The 12,593-nt window shown below is 47.0% G+C and overlaps 1 protein-coding gene across 2 annotated transcripts in view; it reads right to left on the minus strand.

Annotated features, from left to right (window-relative positions):
- LOC147708035 (adenylosuccinate synthetase isozyme 2) overlaps positions 1-12,593 on the minus strand; it is a 421,010-nt gene that overhangs the window by 50,613 nt on the left and 357,804 nt on the right. For both annotated transcript variants that reach the window (XM_086926842.1, XM_086926843.1), the window contains one exon: positions 8,082-8,206. In XM_086926842.1, the coding sequence (XP_086782968.1) occupies positions 8,082-8,206 (125 nt within the window). The remainder of the gene's footprint in view (positions 1-8,081; positions 8,207-12,593) is intronic.

Here is a 12,593-nt window from a genome sequence, read left to right on the forward strand (position 1 = left end):
TACTTAACTGCCTAAACAGTCAATCGTGAACATTCTAAGGTAGGCTCCCAGTGGGAAATTCTATTAGCAAGGGGAGGAGGGCCAAACCAAGAATGTATAAAGGTGTTATAAGGAGGGATAACAAAATACGATAAACTACGCATTTAACATATTTAGGTAGATTAGAACAGTAACTTTTAATTCATTTGAGTTAAAAACCATCAATCAATCATTCGTAAAGCGTGGCAAATCACCTGTGAGGGTCTCTAGGTGCTGGGTTTGCTGCTAGCATAATGGTAGTCCATTCATTCGAACAGCCAGGTATAGAGTCCTTTTCTGAATTGCTGGAGCGTTGGGGTGGTCCTGAGTTGCAGGGGAAGGTCGTTCCAAGCTTTGGCCACCAGGTGTGAGGAGGATGATCCTCTGCTGATGCTTCGGCAGATCTGGGGTGTGCGCGAGGAAGAGTGAGTCAGATCGTAGGCTTCTGGTTGGTTGGTTGGAAGCTCAAGAGTTTGTTGATGTAAGCTGGTCCTTTGTTGTGCATGGCTTTGTATGCGAGGGTCAACATCTTGTACTGGCATCTCTTCTGGATAGGGAGCCAGCATCGCTTATGGAGGTGGGGTGTGACCTGGGTTCATCCGCGGAAGTACAAAATGAGTTTGCTCGTTGAGTTTTGTAAATTTGTAAAGTTTTGAGTTTAGTAAACCTGCCCTTAAAGCTCTGCATTGGCTTCCTGTCCGCCAGCGTGTAGAGTTCAAAGCCTTGTGCACCACCCATAAACTTATCAACGGTGTTGGTCCAGCAGCTCTGAAAGACATGGTCATCCCCTACAAGGCACACAGACTCCTCCGCTCTGACGGCGAACATCGGGCCACAGTCCCTAGGTTCAAGAAGGCTCGCACCGGTGGCCGACGTTTCTCTGTCAAAGCCTCTGCAGGATGGAATTCTCTTCCGCGCAATTTGCGCCTGGAACCTTGTCACGCACTCTTCCGCAAAAAATTAAAAACCTTCCTGTTCCCCAATTAGTTCCCTCGGTTGCCCTCTCTTGGTTCTCACAAACTTACAGCGCGGGGATGCCTACGGGTCACCAGGCGCTTTATAAATCGCAAAATAAATAAATCTGTAATCTCTTAAGGAGATCTGCAGCCATACCTACATAACATGCGCTCCCATAGTTCCGCCTGCTGGTGACGAGGGCCTGCATGACAGTCCTTCTGGTGTTGACTGGTAGCCCCCTGAAGATCTTGTGGAGCATACATATGGTGTGGAAGCAGGCAAATGAGATTGCGTTTACCTGTTTCTTCATGGAAAGCTTGCTGTCCAGGATGATGCAGAGGTTGTGGGTGTGGTCTGTTGGAGAGGGGGAAGGGCAGAGTTCAGCAGGCCCACCAGGAGTCGGTCCATGGAGAGGTGCTGTTCCCAAAGATGAGGACTTCTGTCTTGTCCGTGATGAGCTTGAGACAGTTGTCCCTTATCCAGTCGCTGACGTTCATCATACATCAGTGGGAGCCAACTCTGGTGGTGGAGGGGCCTTCTGACAGTGAAATGATGAGGTGGGTGTCATCGTAGAAGATGATGTTGAGTCCAAGCGATTTGCAGACTCTAGCTGGGGGTCATGCACATGTTGAAGAGGGTGGGGCTCAGGGAAGATCCTTGAAAAGCGCCGCAGAAAATCTTGGGTTCCGAGGTGAACGGTGGGAGGCGGATTCTCTGGGTTCTTCCGGTGAGGTAAGTGGCGATCTATTCAAGTGTCGAGTCTGTTGATTAAGATGTGATGGGAGATGGTGTCGAAGGCGGCTGATAGGTCCAGGAGGATGAGGGCTGCCATTTCGCCACAGTCAAGGAGGGCTATAATGTCATTAGTTCTTTGGTTCTGCTGGGTCGGCGGATGATTTCTTCAGGAGGAGCCTCACTTCAGTGTGTTTCCAGTCATCAGGGAAGGAGTCTGAGGTGATGGAGGTGTTCAGGACTTTCTTTAGCTCGTCGACAATTGTCTTGCTCCTGAGGTTGAAGACTTGGTGGGGACAGGGGTTGGTGGGCGCACCCCAGTACACAAAGTTCATGATGGAGATTACGCATGCCTTGTGAGAAGGTCCCATTGGGTGATCAGGCATTCGAGGGTGTGAGCAGGCTGATGCGGTCGGCGGTGGTGGTTTGGGGTTTGTAGTTTTTGTAGATGACAGATCTTGTTGTAGAAGGAGGACTCTGCCAGGGTGTCACACAGTTCTTGGGAGGGGGTGATGCAGGTCCCGGCAGCTGCAGGGTTGGAGAACTCCTTGACAATGGCAAAGAGCTTCTTGCTGCAGTTTGTGCTGGCTTCCAAGTGGTCTGCTAGGGCATTCTTCTTGGTTTCTTTAAGGAGGCGGTGGTACTGGTGGAGTGCTGTTTTGAAGGTGGCATGGTCTCATGTCTCTTTGCTGGTACACCATTTCCTCTCTAGTTTCCGGCAGTTGTGTTTGCTGGATTTCAGCTCTGCAGTGAACTAGCTGGCTCTTCTGGCTGGTCCTTTGGATTTGACTGACTTGGCGAGGGCGACTGGGCCGGAGCATTCAATGATCCATTTGAAGAAGTTCTTTGCCGCCTGTTCTAGGTTGATTGTGTGTCTGGACTATAACGTGTTCCAATACACTAGAGTTGTGCTGTAGTGGACTTGGTCAGAAAGGTGGATGGGGTCGTCTTTGCGATGTCTCCAGCATTGTTGGTTGCTACAGTGTTGCAGGAGAAGAGACAGTGGTGGCACGCAAATTATCTTACAGTTGAGCAGTGCAGCAACAACAATTGTTGTTCGGCACCTGGGGTTCTAGGGCTCGGAGTTCAGTGGAGGAGTATCTGTGGGTGGTCGGAGGGCCAGTGTCTGGGCGCAGTCCAGACACGGACGGGTATGCGGCCTCTGTTAAGTAGGTCCTGGGAGTTGGGTTGCGGGAAGCAGGTGGGTAAAACGGGCTGGAAGGAGCATGCTAAAGGCGGCAGATCGGTAAAATGCCTCCTAAGACGGTGCAAGAAAAAGGTAACAGCTACAAGCTGAAAAGACAGCCGAGACACCACGGGAAAGCACCTCCTAAGACAGCACTTTAATAAAAATCCAGTTTATTCAGATAGATCGGTAGATTAATGCACCAACTGCTTATGAATGCAAGTAGCATGAAAAAGACTAGCACAAATCCTTGTTGGGCTGGCTCAACCTTTTATCCCTCAAGGTGATTCAGCAAATTAGCGCTACACAGCAGAACAGTTCTATATCAGCCACTGTTACGTCAAGCCCTGTAATTCAGAAGTAAAACAGAATTAAACTGGTATTGGACAACAAAAGAGTTCTAGCTAGCCAAAATCTACCGGAGCCAAAAAGACCTCTTGACAGCAGCGAGAGGCTACAAGAAATGCCCCACATGAAGCATGCACACTGTCTGTTATTTGTGTTGTAATATCAGCCATATGTTCACCTAGAACACATATCCCAGAGGGTCTGCCACCTTTTTTCACCGTAAGATCGTCGACATACACAGCAGCTTCGGCGCTTAGAACACGTACCCCACCACCGAACCTACACCCCCCACCACCACCATGTGCGCCTGGACTCAGGTCAGCACGGAAGATACCACCCACACGATGAACACCATCCACTCGGGCTCCCCAGCCGATCCCTGCCCACACCACATCTTCAACAAAGCCGACTCCATCATCGCACCCAAACTTCGGGACATCATCAACAACTCCTTCATATCCGTCACCTTCCCGGAGAGCTGGAAGCACGCAGAGATCAGCGCCCTCCTGAAAAAACCCACCGCAGACCCCTCAGACCTCAAGAACTTCCGCCCCATCTCGCTCCTCCCCTTCCCTGCAAAAGTCATCGAGAAAACAGTCAACAAACAGCTGACAGCCTTCCTGGAGAAGAACGGCTCCCTTGACCCATCGCAGTCCGGATTCCGAGCGAACCACAGCACCGAGTTCGCCCTCATCGGGGCCACTGACGACATCTGGACCCTGCTGGACTACGGAGAAACCGCCGCCCTTATCCTGCTCGACCTTTTGGCTGTGTTCGACACGGTCTGCCACCGCACCCTGACAACCCGCCTCCACCACGCCGGGATCCAAGGAAAGGCCCTGGAATGGATCACCTCCTTCCTCTCTGACAGAACCCAAAGAGTCAGTCTCCCGCCCTTCCTCGCAGAAGCCACCAAGATCATCTGCGGCGTACCTCAAGGCTCCTCGCTCAGCCCCACCCTCTTCAACGTCTACATGAGCCCCCTCGCAGCCATCGCACGCAAGCACAACCTCAACATCATCTCCTACGCCGACGATACCCAACTGATCCTCTCCCTCACCAACGACCCCACCTCCGCCAGAGCCAGCTTCCAGGACGGAATGAAAGACATCGCAGACTGGATGAAGCTCAGCTGCCTGAAACTGAACTCAGACAAGACGGAAGTCCTCATCCTTGGCCCATCCGACTCCTGGTGGCCCCCTGCTCTGCCCCCCCCCCCCCCCAAGCCCACGGACCATGCACGCAACCTGGGCTTCATCTTTGACTCCTCCCTTACGATGGCCAAGCAAGTTAACGCCGTTACCTCCTCCTGCTTCAACACTCTCCGCATACTCCGTAAGATCTTCCGCTGGATCCCCACTGGAACCAGGAAAACGGTCACCCAGGCCCTCGTCACCAGCCGTCTGGACTACGGGAACGCCCTCTACGTTGGGACCACCGCCAAACTACAGAAAAGACTCCAGCGCATCCAGAACGCCTCAGCACGACTCGTCTTGGACATCCCCCGACACAGCCACTTCTCCGCCCACCTGAGGGACCTGCACTGGCTCCCCGTCAGCAAAAGGATCACGTTCAGACTCCTCAACCACACACACAAGGCTCTCCACAACTTGGGCCCCGAATACCTCAACAACCGCCTCACGTTCTACACGCCAACCCGCCAGCTCCGCCAGCCTCGCCCTCCCCACCATCCCATGGATCCGCAGAACCACCACCGGAGGAAGATCCTTCACCTACCTGGCGGCCAAGACCTGGAACACCCTCCTCACCCACCTACGACTCACCCAGTACCATCTCTCCTTCAGGAAGCAACTCAAGACCTGGCTTTTCGAGCAGTAGCAGCCCCCCCCCCCCCAGCGCCTTGAGACCCTAGCGGGTGAGTAGCGCGCTTTACAAATACTCTCGATTGATTGATACCCCTGTGCACATTTGTATGAACCGGACGGCCACACATTCCATTACAGTATTATAGGCACGAGGGTTCATGTATTCACTGCAGAGATGTTTATGCAGCCTTCATGGTTAACTTGGCTTCTTAAGATATCTTTGTATCATTTGTAGGTAACATGTTCCAAACCAATGAGATAGCTCAGTAGTATTAAGTACCTACTGCACAGATCAGTGTGTAAACTTCAAAAGGCAGGTTCCAATCCCACTATAATAATTGTGTGGAAATTAATGCATCCACAGCAGATATCTGTAGCCTGACGTATTAGCAATCCCAGTGTTAAGGCAGGGAGGGTTAATGCATTCCACTGCAGACTTGTGGGCGCAAACCACCCACTTGTCACAAGTTCCAATCTGCAGCCATTATTTGGTGTAAGCCACTTGTGAGGTGGGAATTTGTTCCAAATCCTTGGTATGAAGAGGGAGAAGTCTTAACTTCCAGTTTTCTCTTTTCATAAATCTTGTTTTTGAGCCCGGTTTTGTCTTAACTCCTTAAATGGTGTTGACTGTTTGAGTTGGTTAGTTTTTTGTTGAACTGTACTAGTGTCATAGTTCTTGCTACTTCATACATGGTAAGGCAGATTACACGATTTAAGGCCACTTTTTTGGGTTGTGTTAGCCAAGAACTTTAGATTTTACTAAAAGTATATGCATAAAATATTTGTAGGGTTTCTTAGACATTCATCGTCATCCATAGGTCTTTTATTGTGCCATCCATATTCTTCTTCTGCTTACTGTAGCATACAGCATATGGCAGTGGGTAAACCCACTTCAGCCATTATCTAACAAAATTTGAGTGACAACATTATTCCATTTTACAAGGATCACAGCTACACAAAGGTAGTTCAATTAAGTGCCAGGGACCATTATGGGAATGTGAGGTTTGGTGAAAATATGTATTTTCTTTTATTATGATGGGCTACTGCTGCAAAGCATTTTGAATGTAAAAGATGTTTCTTATTTAATATGGTGCTCTGTTGCTGCCAACGATGGAATGAATAGGTGAGAAATATTTAGTGCTACAAGAAATGGAGGCACTCTCAAGTTATGAAATATTTCAAATAGTTTGATTCGGAATATTACCTATTAAAACCATTGTTTTTAAACCAAATTCTTAACCAACATTTGGTGTATTATCAAAGGCCCATTTTGTCTTCTATTATTCAAAACTTTCATGAGCGAGATATAACCACCCCTTCCCATACCCCCACCCCCCTCATAGCAGTTGGGCTCACTTCGTTTGTTTGGTTAAACTCATAAACCATTCACAAACCATATCAGTTTTAGAAGTCACCTACTGCTACTGACCAGAGGGTTTATAAAGCAAATTAGGCGCACAAGTGAAAGTGGGTGTACAAATAATGCAGTTAATGGAGAAACATTTTTCCTTGCTGAATCAATTAGAGTAGAATTTGCACTTGTAAATGAGATTTTCTCAAACAAGTATTCTGTCACTATGATCGAATTTTTGTGACTGAAAAAATAGCTCAAACAGTCACATTCAAAAGTGTTCAAGGTGAGTCCACTTGCAAAGTTGGAAGGGAAACCCCCAAAATGTACACAGAAATGTATAGCGTTACATTGTACATACATAAAGGGTTGCAGAAGCGAGTGCTCCTGGGATGAGCCACTGTTGCACATTCCTGGAATTCAATTTGAATTTCATGAAGTCAAAAATGTAAACAAATCACAGGCATATCACTACTTGCGTACATTTACAACTTTTAAGTTGGGAGTTCGGTGAATCAAGCCCAATGCTCACCGCAATACAATGCTTTCCTGGAAGTAAAACTTGCTGGGCGCTTGGAACTTTGGGGCTTGATGAGGAAATCACTTCTAAGTGTCAGAAGACTGGCACCTCTTCCCTTCAAGTGACTCCTATTTAAAGGTAATTACAACATTGGAATGTTGAGTTCTTCATTGAAAACAATGGAGTTCTCCGGGCTTCTAATGGCCAGTAGAAACCCGGAGCATCAACATTCCAACCCTTCAGGCTCCGTGAGGCCTTTGTTTTACAAATGAGAACATTCTGCTCTCTAGGAGCAGAATTATCGAATAGCCTTAGAGCCTTCCATAGCAGGCTCTACTGGCCATTAACCCTTTCGATGCTGATGACGAGCTCAGCTCGTCATCACCCACGGGTGTCGTGTGCTGATGACGAGCTGAGCTCGTCATGGTGCCACTAAAATGGCCTTTTCCAGCACAGGGGGGGAAAACGCCCAGCAGCCATGTGGTTAAAGGTCTGCTCCCTTGTAAAAGGCATGATCCAAAGCAGGTCTTTAATGGCCGATAAAGCTATAATATAGCCTTCTAGCCCGCCGTAGCAGGCTATACCGGCTAATAAAGGCACTCTCAGGCATTAAAGGCCCGCGCTGAAGGCGAGGGCCTTTAACAAGGGAGCGGGACTTTAATAGCCAGTATATCCCAGCTACGAAGGGCTAGAAAGGTATTAGAACATTCTGCCACTTTAGGGCAGAATGTTCTAACAAATAAAATAGACATCTCAGAGCCCGTGGGGGTTGAAATCCCCTCTGTGAAAACATAGGAATGTTGCTTTGCAGGCCTTTACCGGCCCGTAGAAGCACAGAGCACTCCATTGTCTTCAACCGAGTGCTCCACATTCCAATGTTCTAATAATGTGCAACAATTACTACCTTAATGACTCTCTTTCAATAAACTTGGTGTATAGTACATATATATCACTCTGCCTTTAAATCAGTTTTTGAAATTTAGCAGTTGGGGGAGGGGGGGGGCACCAGCCATGCTAACTTTAGTGACTCAATGTACTTTTGACAGGAGACTCATTGTAGGCCTACAACTCTGGATCAATGAGACCACTTTGTACACCAATGGGCCAGGGACTGTTAAATAATCATCAGTGCAAACTACTCACGCAGTAAAACCATTGATCATGTGTGCATATTTGAGCAAGACCAGATCAAGCCAGCCGCATCTTCGCTTCCTGCCAGTGGTTACTCCAACTTCATGGCCTCTTGTCTGAAGAATATCCCCAATTTCCTGATAATAAAAAAAATAAACGCAGAGACCGGATTTAAACGTACATCAAAATACGAAGAAACTACATTTATTTTTGGCAATCAGAACATAGGAATCCACCCTTCTCGAAATTCTGTTCACTTATTTTAACATCTAAACCTCTGGTTTGAGATACAATGAACCTGCTATCAAGAATCAAGAATACTCGAATGACAAAAGAATTCAATGTGTAGCCCAGGCCACCTTCAGTTTTACTGTTTATTTTGAATCAGTTTAGCAACCCAGGGCAGCTCACTACAAGTAATGTAAGCTAAATATTTGTTACACAAAAATAAATAGATGTAATCTAATATCTTCAAATACTTGTACATCGCATGACAAGGTCATTTAAATGCTCTTAGAATGCACAATGCTGGGTAAACAGGGCATTGGTGGTGCCCCAGGCTCTTATAGCTGTGCTAGTTGATGCTAATGGGAGAGAGAAATCTTGCAAACCAGCCCACTAAGTACCACAGCTCTGTTACTTGGCTGACAGCTGTTATGTCTAGAAGGCCCAAAGGTATTCCCTAATGGGTGAACATGTCTGGGAAAGAAACATACTGCAGTCCTTAGTCTTAACATATGGATTGGGTTTGTAAGAAAACTGATTTCACAGGGAAAACACGTATTCTGAGTCCATTCATGCTCTAATTGTTACCAGGTGAAACTCCATTTGCAACAACCATCTACAGAGTGGGGAAACTGAAAAAAAACACCACCCGAAAAGCAAAGGGTGATGGGATCATGGGAAGGTGATGATGTTGTTCCTTGTAAGGACCACTTTCATTGGCCCTATCTTATTACCGCCTGTCAGTTTGAGATTGAATGATATACCATATAGGCAGTGTAATTCTTGAAACTCCTGTGGATTAGCTCTTTCTCTTCCTCGTGGAACTTTTTTAGCATGTAGGGGGCAGGTTTTAGAGCTCAGTGCGGGGGGACCAAGGGGGGTAGGTTTTAAGGGAGGGGGAGCCGGTTTTAAGGGAAGTAGCTGGTTTTAGGATACAGAATGGGGGATCGGGGTTGGATTTAAGGTAGGGGCAGAGTTTTAGGACTCAGGATAGGGGGGGGAAGGGGCAATTTCCACGGCAGGTGGGCTGTTTTTAGGGCTCAGAGCAAAGGGGAGGGTCAGGGTAGGTTTTAAGGTAGGAGCAGAGGTTGGGCTCAGGGCAAGGAGCAGTTTTCGGGGCAGGTGACGTTTTTAGGACTCACTTCAGGGGGAGTCGGATAGTTTAAGGTTTTAGGAGTGGGGTTGTATTTAGGGCTTGGGGAGGTTGGGTTATAGGAAGGGGTCCGGTATTTTAGGACTCAGGGCGGAGGGGCTAGGGTGAGAACTTAACCACATATCCCTTTACAAAACATGCCTTTACCACAAAATTGCGTGGTAAAGGCATGCATGGTCAAGAAATGCGTTGTTTAGACGCAGTAGTTGTTGGGGCTGCATGGTAGAGGCATGCATGATTCAGCCATGAGTGCCACTGTCATTCAACCCCGCCTGATTTCGACCAAGACCACCACTATTGTGACAGTATGTGAGGACCGTGTACGTGGCAGGAAAAACAGGCCAAGTGACAGCAGCGGAGATTAAAAAACACAACCCTGGCCTGGTTGGCATCAGGGAGACCAAATGGACACAGTCCGGACAAAAAGACTGCCCACAGGAGGAATCATGCTGTAATCTGGACACAAGGAAGAGAATGCTCCACATACTTGGGGAGTAGCACTATTGCTAACACCAGCAGCCAACAGAGCTCTGATTGAATGGGAAGCCTGCTGCCTCAGAATCATCACAGCGACCTTCCGCATGAAGAAAAATATTATTAACATAAATGTCATCCAGTAACATGCATCTACAAAAGACAGCAAAGAAGAGGAAATGGAACAGTTTTACAACGGATGCCAGTCCATCCTGGAGAAATGCCTTGAGATAGACATCATCATACTGATGGGGAACCTCAATGACTAAGTTGGAAGAAAAAACACTGGATACGAAAAGTCATGGGCAACCATGGCCTTGGAGACATGAATGAAAATGGTGAAAGGCTCACAGATCTCGGTGCCCTGAACTGTCTGGTGATAGGATGTAGTCTATTCCTACACAATAGAATGCACAAGGCAACATAGCTGGCACTAGACCATTCAACAGAGAATCAGATCGACCATGTCTGCATTGCGAAGATATTCTACAGGTCTCTGCAGGATGTGAGAGTGACTTGAGGAGCTGACGTGGTGTCAGACCATCATCTTGCCATGGCCAGCTAAAGCTGAAGAAAGAATGGATGGAACTCACAAACAAACACCAGCAACATAACACCACCTTCTTCAAAGATGCACAGAAACGGAGTGAATACTCAGTCACCCTCAGTAACAAGTTTCAAATCCTGCAAGAACTAGAGGTCGAGAGAGACCCAGTTGAAAGTCAGTTGGAGAAGATCAAAGAAGCCATGACATCAACCTGCCATGAGGTACTTACTGGGTTGCAAGAAACACAAGCATGAAGAATGGATCTCCACCGAGACTCTCTGAAAAATCCAGGAGCGAAAGGAAGTTTTTCTATAGTTCGAGGTGAGGATATCCCTTGTCCAGATCTAGACGAGAAAATACTTTGGCACCATTAAGCTGTGTAATCGTATCAGCAACCTGCGGACCGAGATGTTGTTCTCTCTCAAGCACCTTGTTAGCTTGGTGCATGTTAACACAGATGCGCACAGTACCTCAACTGTCCATTTTGGGCACTACCACCATGGGGGAAACCCATGGTGTCAGACCAGGAGAGCATTCAATGATATCATGTTTAACCGCGTTTCCAGTTTTTTCTCAACAGCTTCCTGTAAGTGAAAAGCAATTTGGCAAAGTTGTTGAGCAACAGGGCGAATGTCCTCATTGATTGGAAGTTGCACTTTCATGGTCTTAAGCTCTCCTAGTCCATGAAACAATGACAGGAACTGACCTACTATGTCTGCATGTGCATTTATGTTATAGTTGATGGAAATCCTACATGTCTGCAGCAGTACTGAAACTGTTCACACATGCACTTGACAAAGTACGTTAAAGAACATGAATCAGTGCTTGCCCCTTAGTCTTCTTGTGTCGCAGAGTTGCTACAAATGATCCTTGGCTTTGAAATGGCATAGAGGCAGCCCACGTGTATACCTTTGTCTTAAATGTGAGACGGGGCAACCGCAACAGTTCATTGTACTTCTCTGCCAGAGTGATGCTCATTGATGCATCACTATCAATGATAAAAGGTATGGAACAATCATTCACCTTTAGTGTGATCTTTGGGCAATGTCCAAAAGAACGAGGTTGTTTCACATGGCGATCTCGCTTGAACTTGGACTTTTTCTGCATGAAGCCAAAAACACAGGCTCACGTTGTTCCCCAGTTGACACCATGATCACACTGCTATCTTCTTCACTGTCACTTGACAATGACATTGAGTAACCTTTGGAAGATTAATTTGATGATGATCAACCTCATTTAGTTTCTACTTGCTTCAACTAGTATCGCTGCTTAGTCTTGTGGGTGTCGCTAAAGGATTTCTGGAACTTTGACATCCATTTTCTCTTCTTGACGTGATGCAGTCTGTTTCTATTTCACTTTGCAAACTGTTACAAAATGGTTTTCTTCCCCGAAGCCTTTGCATGTTTTCCCAATAGCAGGACATTTACCTTCATGCAGAAAGTCAAATCGGGATCGGAAACACAGTTTGTTTTTCCTTGGAGACATCACTTTATGGCTCTCGACTTTGTGTCTCTGCTTACTTTTCATGTTAAATGCCGATTCACTCTGGGTTACTCCAGCTTCCGTATCAGCAGCTTATCGATCTGCATGTTGTTCTGATTTTGCAGCCATGAGCACTCCCTCCAGAGTTTCGCACGCATCCATCGTCTGAACGAGTCGGAAAGGGAACCACCAATAACTTTGAGGCGGATGGCTTCTTCATCACTGAATTCATTGAACTTGCAATGCTTGATGAGGGCCTCAAGTCTTTCAGTAAAATCATCATTTCTGCAGCTTGCTGTCTAGCTTGGTTGAGGCTATACTTTTCATAGTCTACGTTCAGCACTGGATTGAAATAGATTTCTAATGCCGAATTAATCTGACGGTATGAGGTTTCATCAGCTTGTGGCACTTTCTTTCTCGCTACTTCCACACCGTCACCTGCAAGGAGGTTCTTTAAGTATTTGGTGATCTTTTTGTCATCTGTTTCTCCTAGCATGTCAATGAAATCATCAAATGTTTCACACCGAGCAGTCCATCTAGCTCCGATATTCTGTTTTTTTGGTGGTGTCAAACTGAAGCGGCTGTTTCAAAAAGGCGGCACTGCCATATTTGACACTGGTTTCTGCTGCCATTGGAACCTTTC

Source organism: Lissotriton vulgaris, chromosome 6 (assembly GCF_964263255.1).
Source record: "Lissotriton vulgaris chromosome 6, aLisVul1.2, whole genome shotgun sequence".
Classification (NCBI taxonomy): Eukaryota; Metazoa; Chordata; class Amphibia; order Caudata; family Salamandridae; genus Lissotriton; species Lissotriton vulgaris.